Source organism: Pleurodeles waltl, chromosome 3_1 (assembly GCF_031143425.1).
Source record: "Pleurodeles waltl isolate 20211129_DDA chromosome 3_1, aPleWal1.hap1.20221129, whole genome shotgun sequence".
Lineage (NCBI taxonomy): Eukaryota > Metazoa > Chordata > Amphibia > Caudata > Salamandridae > Pleurodeles > Pleurodeles waltl.
The window spans coordinates 233,203,088-233,228,031 of NC_090440.1; the positions used below are offsets into that span (position 1 = coordinate 233,203,088).

General features: G+C 42.9%; 1 protein-coding gene across 7 annotated transcripts in view; it reads left to right on the top strand.

Annotated features, from left to right (window-relative positions):
* Positions 1–24,944, top strand: part of MYO9A (myosin IXA) — a 1,132,274-nt gene that overhangs the window by 340,215 nt on the left and 767,115 nt on the right. For all 7 annotated transcript variants that reach the window (XM_069222286.1, XM_069222289.1, XM_069222284.1 and 4 more), the window contains 2 exons: positions 8,675–8,772; positions 13,129–13,255. In XM_069222286.1, the coding sequence (XP_069078387.1) occupies positions 8,675–8,772; positions 13,129–13,255 (225 nt within the window). The remainder of the gene's footprint in view (positions 1–8,674; positions 8,773–13,128; positions 13,256–24,944) is intronic.

Sequence of the window (24,944 nt, forward strand, 5' to 3'; positions counted from 1 at the left end):
GCATATAAAGAAGCCTCCCTCCTTTCCCCTCCCCCCCAGGGGACAGCCACCTTCCCGGGGCTAAATGCAGCAGGGGCCATGTGCCCCCCCATAGCAGCTCTGGGGATCACACAGCTCCCCTGTAACCCCACCCCCACCTCCCCGGGGCTAAATAATTATGCGGGGAGCCATGCGGCCCCTTCGAAGCTCCGGGGACCACCATCTCCCCAGGGCTATTTATGCAAATTAATTGCGGTCTGCCACCTCCCCGGGGTTGAATTTAAAGAATTAAGGGGATCCATTGCGGACTCCCGGCCCCAGGGACCACCACTTTCCTGGGGCTCTTTAGCATTTGTGGAGCCAGTAAAGGCCATGAGCACCGCCACCACCACTAGGGCTGGCTCCTGCTATGTCCCAGGGTGCCCACAACGGGACATAGCTGTTTGCTGTAACTTGGCGGGAGCTTTGCCCCCCCCCTCCCAAACCCAAGATGGATCATCCCGAAACTTCCCATGCACAACGAGAATCATGGCACACATTTGTGGGGAGAATTTCTTGAAGATTCATCAAATGGTGCCAAAGATATAGGCAAGTCAAACATTTCTTGTATGGAAACCTGGCCCTAACTATAACTAGCTAGATTCAGGAACTCATTTTGAATGATGTTTTCAAACAGGAAAAAGGCAATATAATTTGTAAATGAATTAATCAGTGGTATTAGACATTTATATTGAAACATAGCTGCAGCACTGACTTGAAAGCAGGAAATTGAGGTCCTCACTTACAGTGGTAAACAGTGTAAAATCAGTCTGGTCACTTTCAGAACTCTGGCATCTGTTATCTGATATCAACCATTAGGTAGTTGGAGGCTCTGTGTTTTCTTCTGTTCACTGAGACTCAGTCCTGACACCCCCTCTCCCCAACACTGAAGAATATTTTTAATTTTTTCACGTTTTTTAACTGCTGAAGGACAAGGGCTTTACACCCTTGTCATTTTTCTCTTACATCAGCTGTCCTTTTCGACAGGTGTTCATCCTGTGGTGGAAAGGTGTCCAAGAAAGACAGACACATTGTGGTGCTCTCAATGTTTCAAGGAACATAGTAATTGTTAAGGGATATCATACAAGAGCCTGAATTGTTAATTGTTGATTCACGTCTATCCCTAGACAGGATAACTTTGCAATTGCAGATAGGTCACTTGTGCTGTGTCGAGGATAGGTCACTTGTGCTATGTCATACTTATGTGAAAGGCCAGCAGGGCCACATTCTTCCACCTCCCAAGAAAATACCAGGTCTAGCCACAAAAAACACCTAGTCACTGCCACTCACTGTCTGCGTTGGCACTCTCAACAGTTTATCATGCCCATATCTTGCAGTGGAGAAGAATGGAATGCTCTGGGTCGACGTTGAGGTCTTTTTCAACAGATGTTTTCACCATCAATTGGTGTCATCATATGCCAAAATTAAGGCAGTACTTGCTAACGTTGTTGAGGCTCACGTTCTCTGAGGCTTCAGATGAGGTAATTATTCTGATTTCATATAGCCAGTCCAATGAGGTGACATTTGAGGTACTTCAATAGTGGATTTTCCTCCTTCAGAACCATCAGTAGTTTGAGCCTACTTTCCCTTCTCTATAAACTCAGTAGAAAGACTCCCATGAAGTGATTTCACAAGACCTGTAGAATAGATTGGTCTGAGTGTCATCACAGGTGACAGGATGGGCAGCCAAGGAAAGAGAATGACTCAAGCACCATCCTCGTGATGATGCACCTATGAATATATCCTCAAATGTCCCTAGTTAAAGTAGATGCCCAAGAAATACTCCTTTATATCTTTCTGAAGGCATATTACTAAAGGTAGGAATTCTGCTTTTATCTTGCATGCATTTTTCTTGACTGTCTCCATATTAAATCTCCTCTCAAACACTTCGCTCTTAGATGTCCTGGTTCCTTCATATTATTTTAAGGCCTTGTAGGGTGCCCAAATTCCTGCAAAGGTGCCCGGGTGCTAGGACTCCAACTCCGCTGGCAGAAGGCGACCGTACTCTGAAAACATCCAGAATTTTACCTGCTTGTAAATTCGATTTTTTTTAAATAATTTCTGTTAAATGGGAAGCATTCCATCTCATGGAAACAAAACAGCAACAACAGAAAGTCAGGGCACACATGTTTATCAGTTCATACATCCATGTGTTTATGGCTTCAGTGTCTTGTTCCAAACTGTCATGAAAAAGCCGGACCAGGATAATTGGCAATAGTTCAATTTATTCTTGAAACGAAGTATCCATTAGACCAACAAAAACCAGCAACAAAACAGCCAACACGTGTTTCGTCATGTGAGATAAATAGTCTCAAAGACTTCAACAGGGCTTTAAGAAATACAAGTTATGACCATGATTAAAATCCGAATCACTCATAATGGAAAACCAGCACCAACACCCATGTGACTTTCGTCGAAGACTTTAACTCCAAAGGTGAACATTTCGTGAGCAATAACGATAACAATAATACATTGGACATGAAGCATTCCATCTCATGGCCACATAAAAAGGAACACAAGAGACAGTGTTTCTAATCTTTGTAAAAAGAAGAAGCCAGGACAAGAACAACAGAAATAATCCTTAGAAAGTTGTTCTAGAAGAATCTTGCCTGAACCATTGGCGGTCCTATGACAAATGCACAGGACTTTCAATATTATGCAGCCATTGTGGAGACAGAAACCGGGTGTTAAAACCTCTGTACGACCAGTTGCAAATGCTTTAGTAAATGGGCATGAATTCACAACTATAGCGTTAAAAGTGACTGCCTGAATCACCGTTATGAGTTCCAAGAAGTCTCGACCATGCCGGTAAGGGACTCATTGTTGAAGAACCTGCTTAATGGGATCACAGATATATTTGGGACTTTCAAATCAAGTAGCAAGCACAAATGCATCGACCGTCTGATTCCTGTTCCCCTAGAGCCAGCTTTCGACATAACTGTAACATCTTTTGAGGGTAGACCTGTGAAACATCGGACATGAAGTAGAGAGGTGCAGAATCTAACCTTGCGCATCTCCAGGTTAGTTCCCCTTCACATTCTGTAACAGTGAATTCATCCAGAAGGAAATGTATTGTCCTTTGTTACACCTGATTAGCTTCTATCGAGAGAGCAGAAGAAGAATGGCTACATTGGGATTTTATATCCAATAAGTATAGCAGATATAATCACCTTACATGGTACTAGTTGTTGCTTTCCTCTGAGCAGAACAAACTACTTGGGTGATATAAAGAAAGGCAATCCTTTACGTGATTTGGTGCATCTGAGTAATTTGCTTGTCTGCCAAAGTTAGGACCTTAAATTTCACCATTTTGTATACTGGTGGATAAGGCATAGATCTAATAAAAGAAGTAATGTGCTCTCAAAACATAATGCTCTTGCTTCAGAGGTCTGTATAACACAAAGTAAGACTACTTTTTTTGTTGTTCGTCCAGCATTAATGCATTGCGTGGTCCAGATTCATTCCTAGCTTTGTGTTTTATATAGGGCTCCCTTAGAATTGGATTAGTTATCCGTAGTAATTTGAGGTGCTACTTGAGCATCCGCTACTATTGCTTTGGTCTGACCATCCTTTAACATACACCAGTTAAGGAGCACCAGGACTTGTGTTTTGTCTGACTGGAATGAACTCATCAGCTACCATTTTAAGAAACTTTGGAGCCACTGCTCTTGTATGATGCTATTAGCATGCTCCGTGTGATTGCATGCTTTATTGTTTTTAATTTGTGAAGACTAAAGATAAGACTTACTATAAATAAATAAATAGCACATTGGCCCAGTGAAAGGTGCTGCTGGTTTATTTTCATTTCACTACTGCCACAGTCTATTTGTTAGACAGCCCCCCGGCTTTCTTGCTTTCTTATCACATCAGGTGCACCATATGATTCTAGACCTTCCCTTTCACTGTGTTTGGTTTGCACAGGAACAACAAGATTAAAAAAAGATAATTTAGAAACAGAAACTCTCAGGGTTATGTGCATGATCAAGAGATTTCACCAAAGTTGAAATCAATGGTACTTAAGGCACCAAATGTCTTTTCGTGTATATTTATACCCAAAGACCACTCGAGGAGCACCAACAACAGTAACCGAATAACTTCCGAAAAATTCCTACCTACTGGAAATGCTCCTGCTAACTCGAAGCAATGAGTTACTCATTCACCCTCCCCCCCCCCCACACACACACACTGTCCACTACCTCAGTTGTAGGGAGCATTTGTAAACATGTCTCAGCAAGTCAGATTATTACAATAGATGATTAATAGACAGTGTGCAGCATGGATTGAACATAGAATTCTGGATTTCTCCCCAGTAGGCTTCTTTCTGCTGTCTACTACCAGGCCAAATGGAAAGGGCCAACACAAATTTTGTGATATCCTTGGTCTAAAGACAGTAAACAAGTGTACCAAGAGGAAGAAAGTTCATGATGTTGCGCTCCAACAAATCTTCTCTTTCTAAGTAGTCTGGATGTGTACCATAGATTTGCAGGAAGCAAACGTCCCTTTCCCAATTTGCACAAAACGAAGACCTTATTGTAATTTTTGTAATCTTTTTTTTTTTTTTTCTGTAGATTCAATATGGGAAAGAAATTCCTTTTGCACTGACGTCAGCCCCCAAGAACGTTTTTAAATGTTTGGCTTTGGTTATTGCTTTCCTTCATCTCAAAGCCTATTTGTTTATTCCTAACTGGATGAATGACTTCTCAAAGACAGCTCACCCTCACGTTCAACAAAGTTTCCTTCTTCATGTCATTGTAGACAGATCAATTCTCATTCCTTTTCAGTGCTACAGTACTTTGATGCAGTGATAGAGTCAAACAATACAAGAGTATCTCCTTGCCAGGAGAGAGTGTTGGCAATTGGCTCAAGTGTCAATGTCTTCAGACATCTTACCCAATGGTCAGACATGCCTCTTCTTTCCTGGGCTCAGTCGAATTGTATATTGTCCTAGTACAAGATTATAGATTACATATTAGACCTCTCAGGAATCAGTAGTGGCTGGAGTAGGAAGGTGTATGACGGTGAGATGTATGAAGGTCGAGACAGTGATGCAGTCTGTAGCATGGTGTTTTCAAAAAGACAACATTCAGTCTCTAGCATGGTAGTGTCACACGAAGACTCTTCTGAGAGGCATCCTTATCCAACAACCTTGAACAGAACATGCCATAGTCACTGACTCTTTATTGGATTGTTGAATAGACCATATGGGCAACTTGACCATAGTAACCAAATATTTTGTAAGGGGTCACAAATTTGGATGAAAATTATCCCTGAGTCAGGTGCCCTCGAGTTGTCACCTAGACTTTGCGATAGATAGGAGTTTGCCCTTACTCTAAAATAGGGAAAACACCTTTGTGTTGAGCATAGAGAGTAATTATCCTCTCATTGCTTAATCAGGTTTTTAGAATGAACCAGCAACAACTCTTCAAGTGAGTCTCTTTTGAGTCACTTTCTATGTCCAGAAATGCGAACATAGGGCACATTGACAGTTCATCATAGGGCACTTCATCTTATGTGTTGTGTAACAATAAATTAATAAAAATATACTTCTCTAAATCTTACATCTATTGCTCTTCATCCTAAATCCTTTCCCTGACCAGTGACCCATCCTGTGACCTCTCAGCAATTAGGAAGAGTGTAAGAGAGTGCTTTTTGTATTCATTGCTTTGCAGGTATCCTCGCACTGATTCTCTTTGGACAGATCTTGTCCGGTATGGGTGTGTATGGTTTTGTATTGCAGAAATCTCAGAGGATGTGTCAACCTCTATGCACACAGATGTCTATTATTGTTTAGGGAGATGAATGTAGTGCAAACTTACCTAAAAAGTGACAAGAGCGGTGTAGATAGGTGAGGGTAGTACTGAGGAATATAGAAGAGTGCGCAGGGAGATACAGGCAGGGGGGTAGAATTATCCATCATCTCGATGGCTGTTCATTGAAGAGATTTAACTTGAATAAGCTAGTCTTTCATTCCTTCATGTATGCGAGGACGTACGAGGAAGTTCACCATATGTAGTATGGGGAGAGGTCTAGATTGTAGGAGCAAGCGAAATAGGGCCCAGAAGCTTGCCATTTGCCATTCCTGCATTATTTTCATCTCAAATTGTATTAGGCTGCTGCTACCAGTGATCTGCAACCAACGGGAGAACATAAGCTTCTCTGAAATGGAGTACTTAACTTTTCTACTTTGTAGGTGAAGTTGTAGATTTTTAAGATGACGTGGGCTATTAACCCTTGGAGCTGTTTGAAAAGTTATTTTACCCCTGCCCTTGCCTATTTCTTGATAACTTCCTCTGTATTTCTACCTTACCTATGGTCAAGTACTTATACACATGCCTATACCTTATTATGTGTATCCCACCTATATCATAATATAGGTGGCTCATGTTCACACAGTCTGACGTCTGTCTAAGTTCACTACATCTGCTCTTACATATGTCCTTGTATCTGCCCCCCTTCTCCATTACCCCTTCTCCCTTTTCCCCTTCTCTGTTTCTTGTGCTATTTTCTTACCACCATCTTATTTTCCTTTTGCTTTTTGTTGAAGTTCCTTACATTTTTGAGAAAATATTTAACATATTTTAGAAATTAAACAAATTGGAATTTAACCCTTCTAAGATCCCCGTAGTGTATAGTTAATTAATTAATTGAGGTAGAACCGCTATATAAATAAATATTGTATGCCTCATTATGCAGTTTCCTTCAGAGAGAAAATATTTTACTTTTGCACAGCTTAAGTTGGTGCCTGTGGTTTTACATCTTGTTTGTTCTCATCTCACTGAGCATATACAGCTGTGTCAGGTCTCGACTTACATGTGTTTGTGTGCTCCTTTTGTCACGTTATTGCCTTCTTGGGTTAACCTTTTGAGTACGAAGGACGTTAAAGTCCTCTTTGCCACTTCCCTATTGCAGAGGACGTGAACGCTGCTTCCTTCTACTGCTGCAAGGAAGTCCTTCCAGTGCTAGCACCAGAGGGATTTCGTTTTGTAAAATTTAAACTCAAGCTGTGAGAGATTTTCAGTGTTATTATTTTTTATTTTCCTTAGATCTGTAAAGAGCAGCGTGCCACATGCTCAGACATCGCTGCTCCTAAAATTGAATGTAACTAGTTAATTTCCCTCTGGGTGCTTGGGGGCATATCTCAGTCCGAGTACTGATCACCATGAAAAAGGTGCCGCTGGAAAGGGGAGAATCTTCCCTTTTTAATGGTGCCTCTCCCTAGTTGATCCTTGCATAGGAATTACTGCAGGGCCAGGATTATCTTCAATCTGACCTCCCCCAGGATGGGTCTGTGGCATTGGGGAGTAAGATGGTAGAAGCACACTGGGTGCAACGGATAGGCATACATCAGCTTGAAAACCCCCAAAGTGTTTCTGTGAGGATGGGCAGAAAGCACACTAGATGCCAGTGTTGCATTTTATGAAGAATGAGATGGGGGATGGCTGCACTCCTAAAGCCCCAACAGTCTTTATGCAACACTACAACCCACTCCCCTGGGACCTAGCGCCTGAATACTGCAGCCATCCCCATGGCAAGCATGAGGAAACGTGGATTTTTTTTGGCCTTAGTTTTGACATTTGAGCCAGTATAAAAATAGAGAGAGGGTTAACGCTCCCTCATCCTTCCTCCCCTGGATGGTAGAAAGAGTGTCTGGTGCCGGGGGTAGAGTGAACTGTAGTGTCAGAATAGGCAGGCAGTGCACTCCATTCTTTTTCACTTTTCTCCCAGGTGGTTTGGTGGGATTCCATACACCCTTATGCTCCATAACCAGCCCCCATCTAATTTGGACAGGCAGAAATGTGGTGTATGACCTGATCAGACCAGCAGTGTATTACTTTTGTAGATCAGCCATTGGGGAAAAAAATAAAGATGAAAACATGGTCACCTATTTCTATTTTTCACACTTTCATTCGTTTACATTTTATTTCAACCATTATTTTCTTGGAGAAATCTATTCACAGTCCCAGACAAATGGTCCCTTTCCGAAATTGTAATTTTGTCTACTTTTCACAAATCTATGGCTTGCTAGGTTCACCTATTGGTTTCACACCAGTTTTCACCACAAATTCGATAGACCCAATAAAAACAGGAAAAACATTATTATCGCCTGTATACCTTAGTGCAGCAACATTTTTGTTGATGCAATTCTTAAGGAAAAAACACTTACTGTCTTGCACAATACATTTTTCTACAAACAAAAACAATCGCGAACTATTTTGCTACATTTTGGCTGTTTCCTTGGTTCTGTTCAGGGAAATCCATAATACCTGGATACCTTTCAAATCTCCGACCTGTGTGATAAAAACGATTCAAATTTGATCTGGGTACATGTTGTGGAAAAAAAAGGTATAAAGGCTTAAGCACAAACTGTCCCATGCATAATAAATAGCTTGGCACTGCGGGAGAAAAGCCTCGGCAAGTTGGGGTTCATGGTATGCCTGCCTGCATCCACACTGATTTTTAGTCTCTGCACGTCCTTGTATACTTACACAAATATGTCCTGGTCTCTGAAGACTGATGTCCTGTCTTCGATATAGATGAGTACTTCCATCTTCTCATACTGATCTTTCCATCTTCCAATACTGATCTCTCCTGGTCTGAAAGGCTGCATGTACAAATATCCTGACACTTTTTTGTTTCTTTTACTTTCCGTCTACAGGACTGTTTCTCAGTGGAAGGCGAGGACCTGAAGCATGACTTTGAGCGATTACAGTTGGCAATGGAAATGGTGGGCTTCCTTCCCAAGACCCGCCGTCAGTGAGTTAATGTTATTGGATTTGAGTTGTTTCAAATGATACTTATAGTAGCACATAGCAGATGCAGGCGAGCAGACCATAAACTAGAACACAGGCATTAACACATACCATTAATGTGAAACAGCCCACTAATACATAACATACATTACATGTGGAAACTATATAACTGCATCTATCACACACTGCTATGAAACATAGCACACAACCAATGCTTGTAGCACACTGGTATTGACTGTATGCATCCAAGATAAACATCACATCTCCATGGCACGTATACAGCCAAGAGACCCTCTACACTAGCAGAGACCATATAACTAACAGAGCCACCAGCAGTCAGATAACCCACAGATGTTAAAGCCAAGACACACACGCACTTATCATTTACAGCATAGAGGAACTTAACAGCTGTATATGGCACACACAATTACAAGCCGGAATACACCAAAAGACTCAAATATTCTTAAACTCATAAAACCAGAACAGACAAGATGCAGCTTAATCATTAACCACACCACAGATTATGTACAGGTAAGATCAGTCTGCCACACAGACACAGCTAAGCTTCACACGCTACATGAACATTAAGCAGTAGTAGATTAGCTCCATCTGCCAAATGAGAATAGAGCATCTACAGGTATACGGCCCATCTGTCACCATAACACAGATCAGGTCCATGGTAAGTGACACATGGCATTCCAGCAGAGACCATACACAAATGTGCCCTCTGCTAAACCATGACATATCAAGCTGAAGGTAAGATCCTGTAGGTCCACTATCAAATTAGGCACGGACGAGGACCCCATTAGACTAGTAAGATAAGTTACTTATTAGAAATGAAAACTAAAGCAGCAGTGTATATCAGATCAGACACAGACAAGAACTCTAGTGGCATTGGTAGAAATGTGAATGCGAGCCTACAAACATGCGTAGACTGACAGCTGAAATTGAAATACCCACTACATCAGCTCAGACCTGCTGTAAAATCACCCACCACCGCTGCTGCTACCAGCACCACCTTCACCACCACCCTCCTCTTCCCTCAACTGCTTTTCATAGATCTCCCACTTTGAACAGCTAATCTTTCTCTTTTGTTGAGGTAGATTACTTGCCAGACATTTGAACTGCTGGGTTAGTTTGTTCTCTCTATAATTTCCTTATAAATCCTGGAGTTGGCCTTTCCCTTTTGGTCTGCTTCTTAGTTGTGCTCTCTGCCTGGTGTGTTCTGTGGTGGTGCCTTTGCTGTCTGGGGTACTCTGGCTTATCTCCTTCAGGCTCCTGGTGGCAACTTTGATAGTTGAACAGCGCTTTTAAGAAAGAACATGCATGCTTTGGTGACTTCAGTTTCCGTACTAGAAGTTATGTCTTTTTGAGGTTGTGAAATATTTCCTGCTACAGTCCCTTATATGGAAAAGGTGTGTACATGAATGTCATCCTTCTGCAGTTGATCTTCTGAGTCTCATTTGGTTTGAAACCCTCTCTGGATGAAGACCTCACTGTTGTGCTGCTGGAGTTCCATGTTCATCTCGTATGTGCCCCACACAACACTGTCATCCTGACTCCCAGTCAGCTCTCAGCTATAAATCGTGTTCACTTATACTTGCTCCGCTTTCTTTTGTGCCTCCTGGAGTTACTATACTGCGCTTTGTGTTGCACAGACAGCCCAGGGGGTCTGCAAGTTCATGTTGGGTTCATTACCCTTTCAACCCACAACTTCATGCGTTGTATTTTTCCGATGGTAAAATTGAGTAAACAGCCTTATTTGGGAGAATATACTCCCCTTGTTATATACCCTTTTGTTATATTCTCCTTCTCTTGTACGCTAACAAAATAGAACAGGCACATTTTCCTAAAATGACCTGTTTCACCCGTTAGTATTGATGGTCCACAGCAAGGTTACAACGCAACAAATCCTGTCGCCTTGCTTAGTTTTCACGTGGATAGAAATCCTCTGCCAGGCTGCTTCTGCTAAGCAAATGCTGTTATTGAGTGCTCATGTCAAGACTGTTTTGTAACAAATGGTAACACTTATTTTTTACATATAGACCTAAGATTAAGCACTTTGCTGTAAGGACTGACGACTGCTACTACACGTTATTTAAGCAGGAATTATCAGTAACCCTTTCTGGTGTTCATTGAAATCAGATCCTGTCTTTCATAATGGCAATGTGCTTAAGAATGGATTGCCTTCTTTCTTTCCCGAACTGCGCCTTGAGTTGCAAATAATATGAGGCATTTATCCTTCTACTCTTGTCTTTTTCATATCAGTCTTAAAAGAGCCTGTAGCATCTATATTGATGATGGCAGCAGATTCCTTCGCTTCAATCCCCTTTCGTTTTTCCTGCAGACAACTCTATACTGTCAAGATTGTTTTATGCATTTCTTGTTCCTTTGAAACTTAGCGTCGATCTTTGCCTCAGGATATTAAGGCACATTGCATCAGAGATGAATATTTGTAAGACCATATAAGCAAGTCTCCAGGACGGTAACCTTGGGTACTTTACTTACCTTTTGTAAAGACTGGAGGTAATTTGGTCAAAATGTGATGTGACTAATGCATGATCTGGCTTCGTTAGGCACTTTCTTTACAAAATAAAGAATCCGTTGAAAAGTTGGATTTTTCTGGATCACCATTTGGCTAGATTGGAGATTTATGATGGATCTGGCATGCCAGGAAAGTACTAGGTTCTTAGAATTTTCTTTATTCTTATCTTACTAACCCCTTTGCCTTCCAGTGACATTGCTCACCCTCTCTGCGTCAAGCTAATGTAAGTTCTTCTTATTTTGCTGGACCCTAACAATTCAATCAATCAATCACTGCATTTGTAAAGGGCGCTACAAACCCGCAAGGGTCTCAAGGCTCTGGGGGGGGAGGGGTGCTACTGGTCGAAGAGCCAGGTCTTCAGGAGTCTTCTGAAGGCCAGCAGGTCCTGGGTCTGTCGTAGGATGGTGGGGAGAGTGTTCCAGGTCTTGGCGGCGAGGTAGGAGAAGGATCTGCCGCCGGCGGTGGTTTTTTGGATGCGGGGGACTGTGGCGAGGGCGAGGTTGGCTGAGCGGAGGCTTCGGGTGGGGGTGTGGAAGCTGAGTCGGTTGTTGAGGTAGGTGGGTCCTGTGTTGTGCAGTGCTTTGTGTGCGTGAATCAGGAGCTTGAAGGTGATCCTTTTGTTGACGGGGAGCCAGTGCAGGCCTCTCAGGTGGAGTGTGATGTGGCTGCAGCGGGGACATCGAGGATGAGTCGGGCCGAGGCGTTCTGGATGCGTTGGAGTCGTCCCAGGAGCTTGTTTGTAATTCCTGAGTAGAGGGCGTTCCCATAGTCGAGTCTGTTGGTGATGAGGGCCTGGGTAACAGTTTTTCTCGTGTCGAGGGGGATCCATTTGAAGATCCTGCGGAGCATACGGAGGGTGTTGAAGCAGGACGCGGAGACGGTGTTGACTTGCCTGGTCATGGAGAGAGTGGAGTCGAGGATGACCCCCAGGTTGCGTGCGTGGTCCGTGGGTTCCGGGGCTCTGCCTAGTGACGTGGGCCACCAAGAGTCGTCCCAGGCTGATGGGGTGGGTCCGAGAATGAGGACCTCCGTCTTGTCTGAGTTCAGCTTCAGTCTGCTGTCCTTCATCCAGTCTGCTACGGCCTTCATTCCTCGGTGGAGGTTAGCTTTGGCGGTTTGGGGATCTTCGGTGAGGGATATGATCAGCTGGGTGTCGCCGGCGTAGGAGATGATGTTGAGGTTGTGTTGTCGTGCGACGTGGGCGAGGGGGGCCATGTAGATATTGAACAGTGTCGGGCTGAGGGAGGATCCCTGTGGGACGCCGCAGATGATCTTGGTGGTTTTGGAGCGGAAGGGTGGGAGGCGGACGGTCTGGGTTCTGCCGGAGAGGAAGGATGTGGTCCAGGCCAGGGCCTTCTCTTATTCACTTATGTTGTTAGGATTTGGCTGGCACACTTCTTCTGTTTCTATGATGCTGGTAGCATTTGTAGAGCCTGGGATTCTCAGTGATTGAAATCAAGGTTGTTTGTAGACACTGAGATTTGTTACTGACCATCTAATTGAATTTAGGAGGACTTTGAGAATGCCGCCTGTGCCCCTCACATCATTATGCACCATTTTTTTTATTCTGTGAGATCATCACCTTTCCCCTCCTATAATAGTGGTATTCCCATCAAACTGGTTAATGGCTACTAGTTAAGGTAACCTGTCTTTTTTGGATGCTTCTCTATTTGAATTGTCCACTTTGATGATCTCCAGGTAGCCATACACCAGTAGACGAGCTGGGGTTAGACTTACTAATTGTATTTTGTAAGGTAGTTTTACATCTTTGTAGATGAGTGCTCTAGAGAACTTTTTGCTTTTGTTTTTCAATAGGATTTTCTCTCTTTTGTCGGCTATCCTACACCTGGGGAATATCCGTTACAAAAAAAAGACTTATCGAGACGATTCCATTGACATTTGCAACCCTGAAGTGCTACCGATTGTCTCAGAGTTGCTGGAGGTGAGTTTTATTCTGGTATTCTGTGGTACTACAATAGGTGGAAGGTTTAAGAAAATCCTATTGATTGCTGGTTTGCTACAAGAATTTAAAGTAGATAGAATGGTGTATAGAATGCCACACGAATAGTGCTATCTAAGCCACTGCTCCACAGATTCTATGTTGGCTGGTTGGCTGGTAATTATGGTCATTTATGTTTTATTTTTGTTTAAATATTTTCCTGCTGATTGTGGGTGAGAACTGACACTCTTAACTAGTAAACAAACTACTAGTTCTGTGTATGCTGTTCAGCTTTAAAAAAAAAAAGATTAATGCATATAATGTTGTAATTAAAATAAGAGCTGCTCCATAGTTTTTTATCATCTTAAAAAGTAAGGCTTTTATATATGTGTAATTTAGAAGCAAGTGGTGATCTTCATTTCCAGCTTCACACACAACACAGCTTTATTAAATGTGATAGCCTCCTGTCATCTCCTCTGCCTTATACGGAGGGCCTACATATACTAGGTAACCATTCAGTCATCTTATTTGTTTTTAACAAAGGGATGTTCTGAAGCAGTCTGTATGCATTCCCTTCAGATGGATTTTTCTTGCTGGTTTTCTATGTATGTACTTTTCATGTGTTGAAAGTTTTAGGTATCCCCTCACACCTTATCTTCCTGCAAATAAGAAAGCCGGCAGTCAGCTAGCAACTTCCAAATGAAGCACAACCATGGCCACCCTGTCTATTTTGATAGGCTGGAGCTAATGCCTTTATTTGAAACTAGTATAGAGCTACTCTGAAAAAACAGTTTAGCATCCTTTTAGTAAGAGGCTTTATCAATACCACAGTATTGGTCAACATATATCCACTCCTCTGTGGTAATGAAATGAAGATATAAATTGGACATTGGATATTTCATATATTCACATACTTCAATCATTCCCCATTGTCAGGCAGGGAATCTTGAGTAATACTAAAATAACTGCAAGCAGTGTTAAAATTGGCCAGGCCTCAACAACACTGTTTGTTTAGTTGCACATCCCCCTCATTTGAAGGAATCCAAACCTCAGCCAGTGTGATGGAAGTGCTAGATATCCTACTCTCCCTAGATGTCACCTTGGTTCAGCTGTCTAAGACACGCCGTGTGTGATGAAGTCCCCAGGCATAGCTCTTCTGTAACCTCTCAATTACCTTATCCTGTCATTTTTTGGACTACCCTTGGGCTGCACCGGTCCTACCCTCAGCTTTCAGACTACTGTAAGTTGTTTTGGGGAAATTATTTTTATTTGTGGGCCTGGGAAACTTTGTCTGTCATCCTCTGTCCCCATGGCTAACCGCAGAAATCTCTTTTCAAGTCCTCTTCATCTTGTGGTTAAAATAATATATATATATATATACGACCCACTTAAAGATTGTATTTACTGCCTCTGTCCAGTACACATGCATTTGTGCTGTAACATTTGTAGTACCTTACTTTCTAAAGCCCTAAAAGAGAGAGAGGGGTGGCCCTTTACTGGAATACAAGGAACCCAGGACTGGTTTCCCCCTATTTGTCAGCCATTATAGCTTGGTTCCAGGGACACAGTGTGCACCAGACCCACGTCTGGGCATGCCCATTCCACTTAGGGTGACACACTATAGTATACAGAAAAGTGATGGTTGGAATGCTTGAATTATTCTCAGCTTCTGGTAAGTACTCAGGCCACATCACAGTCCATTGTTATTTTTCACACCAAGCCACCTAAGTTTGGGCCCAGCCATATGAAATCAGTCTTGAGCCTGTCTCAGTGGGAACAGTCCAATCTGAACTGTTGGCCAGATCATCCCTGCATCAGAACAACGGATTGTTCCCACTGGAGCAGTATTGAGAATGAGTTACATATGGCTGGGTCCCTATTTATCGCATCGTCATGGCTTTGCACAACCTGATATGTTCCAAGTAGCTGTTGAGTTCTTGACAGCAATGCAACAGTTGATATGCACCTTTCAAAGACTTTTTCATCAGTAGCCGACTGGGCTGCCCAGGCTCCTCCGCCTCCATCGCCATCACCACCACCATTGCGCTGCCACCCTCACCACCGCCACAACCTCCAAATACACTGACAACAAAGGTGATCCTAATAACTCCTAAGGAAATGAGGATTCTTCTGATTCACCTAACCCCTACTGCCGAATGATAGTGGGGCAAATGAATAGGATGGCTATGTCAAACCGAAGGAAGGTGACAAGTCTCTAATCCAACCAGGCTCACCTCCAGATGACATAGCGTGTTTCAGTACATAAATTGGGATTCTAAAAATGTTAGCCTTCCAATGACCTCAAAAGAGCAACACTGCTTCCTATATGACTTCAAGGAGCAGCCACTTAAAGCTACTAGGTCTATACATATACTGGAATTTATCTGGCCAGAATCCCCAAAATGAATGAAAACAGCAGCTACAGTACCGTCAGTGGTATTATGTTTGGAGAAGCAGTTCAAGGCCCCAGACATGGCCCCTGCCTGCCTAGCGGGCCACCATAAACTGGTGCCAGTCAGAAGCCAATCAGAAGCATCTGCAGCTTGGTGCCAATCAGAAAATCAAATAACACCCTCCTCCCCACCTCCTGATAGATATTGTAGGTGTTCAGATAATTTGGGTCGTAGAGTTGGATCCATGGCAGCCACATAGATAAAAGCCAGACTGTATTAGTGGTTTTAGCACATATTATCGCCAAATTTAGCATGACATCTCTCTACAGAGCTCGTACCGAAGGAGAAAAGAAAAGTTGTTAAAGAAGGTACCACAACTTCAGTGACCACATTGGTGCAGCAATGGCTGTCTCCAACACTGTTTTTTGACAGTTTGCAGGACCAGCTGTTTTAAGACGGCAAGGGTGGCTCTGATCCACTTCGTTCCACTCTTTCGAGACCAATATCCTGGACATGCCCTTCGATTGGGTCACTTTCTTTTGGCAAACATATTGGTGATGCTTTATAGCATATTAAAATGGATACTGATATGAGGACTTCTCTGGAAGCCATAAAATAGTGACAAGCAGATTTCACACACTTTCATGCTCATGGCTCATTTAGACCTCATCCCTGTAGATGAGACTTCAGTCACTACGGAAGTGAAGACAGCCTGTGTTATCCTTCAAGACAACCCGGTAATAACCAGGTTATACACCCAATAGAAATATCTGACAAGGGGTATGGCAGATCATCTAAGCGGAAAAAGAGCGCCTCCAAGTCACGCTCCAAGGACGATCAAAAACGTGCTTGACTTCACGTCGCTGCCCCTCTTAGAATCCCTGCCTTTTCATATATACAATTTCCCTTTTTTTTTGCCCCCATATGGGAGTCAATAAATACGGATTGATGGGTGAGGCGGATTGTTTACTTTTGTCATACCTTTGAGTTTATTCAAAAACCACCTGTCTGCCCACCACAAAAACAGAACATCTTCATTTTAAGGACCTACAGCAAAAACAGAAAAATGACTGACGTCCCTGGATCGTCAGGATATGTATTCTCCCCAATACATATTGGATTCCAATCCACTGGGAGCACAAAAAAATGCATCCGCTTTACAATGGCGGGGCAGCACGATTGATTCAAGACTGTATTATTTGACTGCAAGTCAGCTTCTTTGATGTTTACCAGGTGCTTAGCGCCGGTTACTACTTATCTCAGGCTACAGGGTCACCAAGTATACCCTTTGTCCCAAATAAAGAGGCTTATGCTTCGACAGTCGTCTTCATTACTCTCTTGCACAAATTGAGACTTTGCGCTGAACATTGAAAAGTCCCCCACAGAACCTTGAACAAAGCTGCAGTTCTTAGAAGAGATACTGGATACAGAAGTAGGAAAAGCCTGCCGATTGCTGGAAAGACTAAGGAAACTTTAATCAGTGGTAAAGACCTCTGTTGAACAGACCGGTGCAATCAGAAAATACAGATCCCTCCTGAGCCTGATGCCCACATGCATAGGTCTTGACCCAGTTGCAGACTCAAGAACTGGACAGCAAATGGAAACACTCATGGCATATGGGACAACATAGTCCATGATACAAGATGTTTAAGCAAGCGCTATTATGGTGGCAGATCCCTGTGAATCTTATCACAAGATATCCATTTCATCCTTCATCGGACAGAGTGGTATTCTCAAAGTATGCCTCCGTGGAGGCCTGGGAAGCTCCATTCCAACCTCCTGGAGCTCTGAGCCATAACACTGGGCCTCTAAGTGTTACTCCCAAGGCTGGCAGGTCTAGCAGTCCTCATAAAAACATTCAACAGAACATAAGTGTTTTACATCGCCAGACAAGGAGGAACGAGATCCTAGTATTTTGTCAAAAGAGGCACTGTGGGGCTGGGCCAGGAGACAGTCTGCGTCACGACCTCAGGTTGATGAATCTGAGAGAAGGCTACCTAACAACCTAGACTATGGACCGCTAGATCTCGCAGCAGAATGTAGGGACATCGCACAAACGCCTGCTACCACCTATATCACCAAATAGAAATGTTCCTGTGTTATTGCAGATGTAGAGGATTACATCCACTAGCAATAACATCGCAAAAATACTTCCATATTTATTAAGCCTGGCAAAATATGGTCTAAGACACTGGCCAATACTAATTCCTCTTGCAGCAATCTCACGTTTCTGAAGGGCAACTCAACCAAACTTTTTTCACAAACAGCCATAAAGCAATTTATGAAGTGACATTTCACCCTCCAGTACAGCAACCACCAGTATCATGGGAACTGAATACTGTGCTCAGCCAGCTCATGTTGCCTCTGTTCAAACCTATCAATAGAGCTCTTTTAAAGGTCTCCTCCTGGAAAACAGCGATTCAACAATGCATCATCTGTATGGATGATCACCTCCATTCTGTGAGTGGGTTCCTTTAACATTGTCTTCCAACAGACCCCTAGTGGGGTGCACACATGCACTAATACCTAGTCTTTCACTTTATTGGGACCCTTACATTTCATCAGTTGCATTGACAGTATAAAAAGGCACAGTTCTCTAGTTAGTGGATGTCAACTACTGTGTTCGAATTTTTTGGGGGGGATACCTGGGGCTCTATCCGTATCCTCCACAGAGCTCTGGGTTACCATCCTTTTCCTCCTGAGGATGCGCTTCTTCTACCAGCTGCTGCTGTCCGATGACCGCAGCTTTGACCTCTGTTACCACTCCTGTGCCACTCGGACAGGTCTTTCTTCTCAGACTCTGGAACCATATTCCTTTCCTATTGGGCCGTTACGCCTGGTCCTGAGGCCAATCATTATTATTCTACAAGACAGTTTCTTCCTTGTGTATATATTCACAGAACTTAGACTTACACTTTGAGCAGGTGCACCCACGTTATTATTTACAGCAGGAAGGTTTTACGGACATGTCTGTCCGGCAACGCCTATTAGAGCCTGTCAGAACTTCCATTTTATAGGGAGGAGTCTCAATTTATAGACTACGGGACCGTCTGGAAGGCTGGCCTTGAGATCATCGTTTACGCGTGCGTTTTACGCACTGCGCAAGTGCGTTTTACTTCTGTGAGTGCCATTCTTAATTTGCTACAACGCCGCTGTGTGTGCTGGAGTGCGATCCACAGAGCGTTCATCAATTACTTATTCCTTGTGGACAGATGAGTTCCATGGCCGCGAACGCCATCTAGTGGGCAATATTTTAATACATTTTGGAAATTATAGAATTTACCCATATTCTTCTGGACAATTTACTTTTCTGTTACACAAACGTTAGTGACTTTTCTAAATACTACAATAGGCCACTATGCTTACATTATTTTTGAGTGTTCTCGTACTACATGTCAAGTATATTAATTCTGCCTTTCGTACTTGTTGTGGGACAGCCCACAATGGAAGGGGGAACTTGGTATGAAATGTTTCTGCATACGTAGAAATAAGTGCTGTTGTAAACGGGACTCCAACGTGAAAGCATTGGAAGTGAAAGCATTCATCTTGCAAATTATGTTTAAGCAGCGGCCCCAGACCTGCTCTTGTTCTCCTATTTTGAACAAACTAAGTGCATTACCAAATGTGATGCAATCACTAATTGAGAAACTAAGACAAGTAACCAACCGCCAAAGCAAATGTAGTAATTCTGGCAGAGCCGAAGGAAGTAGCTAAGTGGTCAAAATCAAAAGGTCCAGTTCAAGACGACCTATCTTCATGAATTCACAGACAACATGCTCTGAGATGCCCTCAAAGTGTAAATAATGGTTTAGAGCTCAAACACAGCACAGTCATTCAGAATTATAGGATTAAGGGATACCTTACAAATGGTAAGGCACAGGAATCACACTTGAAAGCAAATGCTGTAAAACAGGAGGTGGCCCTCAAAACTGGGACCAAGGCGCCAATGTAATTTAATTCAAACAAAGACTCAGTAATCGTCATGTACAACCGGTTTTAAGTAATATTGAGTATCTACCAGTTCATGAGTCAAACGTCTATGGTGGTTCTAACAGCGGTACAACCAACTTCAAACCACACTGAAACCCAAACAATTCGCAATTCTGAACAGTTCAGATTCCAACAAGTCATGCTAAATTTGAACCAGTCTTAGCTAGGAAAAACAGGTAAAAACCAAAAATTATATATTTTATCGGCACCATAACAAAATCAATTTAAAGATATGTATTCTCTGACAGCTTTAGCCTGCCATACAAAGGAGAATCAAGACATTTATAAACCTCACTTAAACATCTACATGGGGCCGACTTTCCATGTAAAGTAAAAAAAAAAAAAAAAAAGCCTGCAGCGGAAAGAATAAATCAGCTAAGTACTATGCTGAAGTGACCAGTACATCTGCAGCAGCAAATATTCCTCAAAAATCGAGTGTGACAGCCCCCGTCTTCTCTCTGTAAAATTGGACATCAAGGTGAATCTAATTAATCTGACAACCTGAGCCACCAAATTCCAGTAATTCAGACATTATGCAAATCGCAATAGTTGTAATATTTCCCACAGCATATTGTTAATATATATCATCCCTGTAATGCAATCCCGAACACTGTCAATTATCCATTTTGTAATGACAACGGATCTAGGCAGAAATCAAGTGTAAAAAAACCAAGCCATTCCATGTGCAGAATGAGAGGCCTGCACAAGTAATAGGTCCACAATTACCCCCTCACTGGCAACCAAGCACCCCATTGTATCACTTGACTCTCAGGATAGCAGTCCAAGACCTATTCAGGGGAAGTGGTGTGGACTAGTAATCACCACTTGCTGGCATGCAACAATAACACTCAATAAAAGATTGACCTCTCTGTGCTTTTTGTTTGTAAGAGGAAAAGTACATTTATTTCACTAACACACAAACACACCCCCACACTCGCTCTCGTTACTAAATATTTGCATTACCTTACAAATATATGCATAGGGTAGGTGGAAATATCTAGTGGTAGAGAGGGGTGAGAGGTGTGGGCGGGGCGGTATATGGTTGGGGTAGAGGGGTAGTCAGGGGCATGGGGGATGTTTTGTGGGGGGGCGGGGTGGCATGGCACTCTCTCTCCCTCCCTCCTTCCTTCTCTGTCAGTGGCCTGGGATGTTGGAGAGCTTGAGATCTGGTCCAGGGCCCCTTTCTCTTTTTGTGTGTGTGTGGGGGAATGGAGCAGCAACACTCTCACGTCTTCTTTTCGTCATCTGAGGCCCATGTCCCAGACTCATATGTTGGATAGGGTCACCTCGGTGATGGGGTCCCCCCGGCTCTACCAAGCTCTGGGCAGGGGGACCCATGCCCGCCCACTTCCTGGGACACTGACACACTCCAGGGATAGTCTGAAAACTTGTGTCAAAACCCCATGCGCTCTATCGCTTAAGCTGAGGGTCAGAGGTCAAATCCTTTCCCCTTTCATATCTCAGGCCCTTTTTCAGTGTTTGACTTGATCCTGGGCTCATTTTGTTCCTACTTATGAACCCTACCCACCTGGAGCCCATGCAGCACTACTCCTAGCCTCTAAGGTGGCATACTTTGCAGGGATCCAGTTCCACTGGCTCTCTGCACTATCCTTTCTCCTTTTCTTTGTCTCTGCTGCTTCTCTCCTCCTCCTGGGGCACAGACTTCAAGATCTTCCCTCAACTGGTCCTTGGGGGAAGCAAGGCCTCACTTGTTCTTGCTTCGGCAGAGGCAGAGTTCTTAGTCCAATAGGACTTCAGGGGGCTTGTACTTCCATCTGTGAGAATCCAAGATAGGGCCAAGTGGTTCCTGTACACATCTCCTCTAGAGGCCTCTGTTCCATCCCTAACTGCCATATCTGCTGGGACTTTCCCACCAAAACCTCAGAGAGGAGCCCCATCCTGTGTTGGCTCCAGTGGTCTTGGCTTTCTCCCTTTTCAGTGGGCCGGGCTATCCCATCCCTGGTACAGTATGACAGCTAATTAAGACATGCAGAGGTTCATCTCACCCCTTCCTCCACAGGAGCTCAGCACTACTAAAAAAAACATTAATCGATGATAACATTTTTACACTTTTAGATGATCAAAGATGCAAATACAGCAACACCGAACTAATAATAATTGGTGACTTTAATCAGAATCTGACTGGATTTCTGAGGAACGTGATTCAGCGTGGGGGTATACCTGAACCTATTTTCCCATCTATCAAGACATCTATTCTTGGTAATCATTTCCAGCAGCTACTACATAGTCTAGGCGTCTATGACAGTCATCTACAGTGGTCGTCTATGACGGTCATCTACAGTAGCCTTGTCAACAACATCAAACATTGTCTACATGAGCCTAGTTGTTTACATCCGCCTCGTCGTACTTGATCACAATACAAATTAAGACAAAAACACATAATTGTCAACAAGAGCAAAACGCACATAATCCAGAATAATTTAGTGTCAAGCATTGAGGTACCAATATGAGCATGTCTCCAACAGTCAATATATTGATGCAGAGCATGCGGCAGGTCCATGTATCTCATACTAGAGCTTCAGAGCATATTACAGCCGCAACTGGTGGATTTCCCCACCAGATTTATTTTGGGTGTTTCTATACCCTTCGGAGCGAGCGACCAAACACTTCCAGTTTCCTATAGTAAACAAGAAATTCGTTTTTTTTTTCTTTATGAATTTAAATAGGAAAGCTGTAAAGCCTATTCCAATTGCTCATATATGCAGGAGTAATTACAGTCATGGAAAACCCTATTATTCATAGTTCCGCCTAACCAGCAAGGACACGTTCTCATCTAGGTCCAGAGTACTCTACGGGCTGCCAATTCACTGGTAGTACAGGGCAGGTATAGCCACCGGATGTGGTCAGACATGGCCACATAAATAAAATGTTTGCCATAGGAATAAAAAAAAAAATGCTACTGTAGTGGAGTGAGATGTCAGCATAGACTGTGCTATAGATAACGCTTCAATAGTATTTTCACAACTGGCAGTGTCAGCGGTCCTTGGATATTACGGATTAAGGCAACAACATTTAAAAATTTGAGATACAAATATATCTAATATTTTATAGTACCATGCCGACGCTCTGTATGCCATGCATGTGGACGACTACTTGCAAGCAGTCAACGGTGACTCTTGACACTGCATTATCTTTTGGGTGCATTTCAATTTCAAATGAAAGAATCTCTAGAGAGACCAAAATAGACAATTATCTATTGATATGTATCTGACTTAACAACCCTCTTAGAGGCACTTAGGCTAGCTTACCTACAGTGACAACGTTCTGGTACTGATTACACCATCCAGTGGGAAAAAACTTTCCAAAAATGTTGTCATCTATGGCAGAAAATAGCATCGGACACAAGTCCTGGATCTCCTCACATATAGATATATGTTGCAGTTCATCCAGATTCCACCATCTACCTTCGGAAGGAAGTGCTAGCTACTCTGACCAAGGGGTCCATAGAGAGAAACCCACATTCTCAGCAGGAAAGAGGCTTCTATTCTTGGTTTTGACTCATAAACCAGAAAACAGAGAAGTGTCCATCCATTATACACCTCCAGACATTAACAAGTATTTCCGGAAACAATCCTTGAATTCCGGCAGTAGATATATAACCTTGTAACAAAGATGGTCTAAAAGTTGCTGGGTGGTGCACTCTACTGCCGGTGTCAGTAACGGAGAGGACCAGTCTCGAAAATAAGATACAGTCTGTGAACAAGACTCCTTGTGGAGTCGAAACGCGTTGGTGGTTGTTATCTTGGAATAAATATGCACAATTGAACCTCATGGAGTGCAGTGAATACTTTTGGTGAATTATATATATATATATATATATATATATATATATATATATATATATATATTTATATATATATATTTATATATATTTATATATATATTTATATATATTTGTTTCTGCATTCCCACTCCTCAGAGTTCTTCCATTTGGCTTCAGATCAGCTTTTTCAAGCAGGGTTTCCCCAACTTCGACAACTCGTTGATAAAAGCACCAACGATATTTCAAGCGTCCAAGGCCACAGAGGCTTGCCTAAAGTTGTTGCACAGGCTGTCTCCTTGTGAATTATCAGAGATAATCAACACATCCATCAATGAAGATATTTTATGTTCAATTAGCTTTTGGGCGTCAGGGCCTCAGCGATCAATAGGATCCCTCTTGTACCCCTGAAAATGAATGCCTTACAGGAGAAGCTACAAAAACAATAGACTCAATCAAACAAACCATTTCAGGGCCTGATGAATGTTCACAAAGGTGATGGACGCTCTAGTCTGGTAGTCTTAGAGTACAAATACTTCCTTGGGAATCTGGGGCAGTCCTCTACAGAACCTCTAATTCGAGGAAAGTGGTCTCTGCTAGAGAAGGGCATACATATCATTCACCTAGATCTCAAAGCCAACTGTTCGGTCTCCAAATTGTTCCTGCCAGTGTAGCAGAATCTTCAGTGTTAGTTCGCAAGGACAGTACTACCAGCATGCAATAAGTGAATAAACGAAGCAGCAAGATCCTTGGCGCTGTCCAAGGAAGACCAGGAAATTTGATGTCAGCTAGTGACACACAGGATAACTCTTCGAGCTGAACATAGTCCCTGGACTAGAAATCTCATACCAGACATGCTAAACAAAACTGGAAGAAGGAGAATTTGATCATTTGGCTCTAAGCATGATCTTCTTTTTCTTGGCAAACTGGCTTACATCCCTTTGCAACAAACGAAACCGGCAAATGCCAGTTCTATGCAAGTTGGCATCCACATCCAGAATCTTGGGGGAATGCCTTTCGACAGATGCTCCAGGATCTATATCTACCTTTTTACCCAATACCTTTAATACCAAAGATTCTCAGCAGGAGGAAAGCAAAGCAGTGTTCTCTTGTCCTGATAGCCCCCAGGTGGCTATTTCAGCATTGGTTCACTGAGCTTCTCCTGCTATCAGAACACAACTACATTCACCTACCAACATGCTGTAAACCTTTGATGATAAAACTAAGGCCAGGCCCTTCATCCAGACCTGACTTCTCTCCTCTTAGGCACACAGCTCCTAAATTCCATCAATCCAAAGATCTCAATATTTCTCAGGACTGCAGGTGGATTCTCTCTAAGTCAAGGAGGAGGCCACGATAAGGACACGTAACTGTTAATGGGAAAGTTTCTGCCTGTGGCGCCAGAAAATCAAACCTACATCCTCTAAACTAGCATAATCGGGCAAATAACTATCCTATCTCCTTTCACTAGCTCAGTCACAGTTGGTACATGCGTCCGTTAAGGTACAGCTTACAGCATTATCAAGAT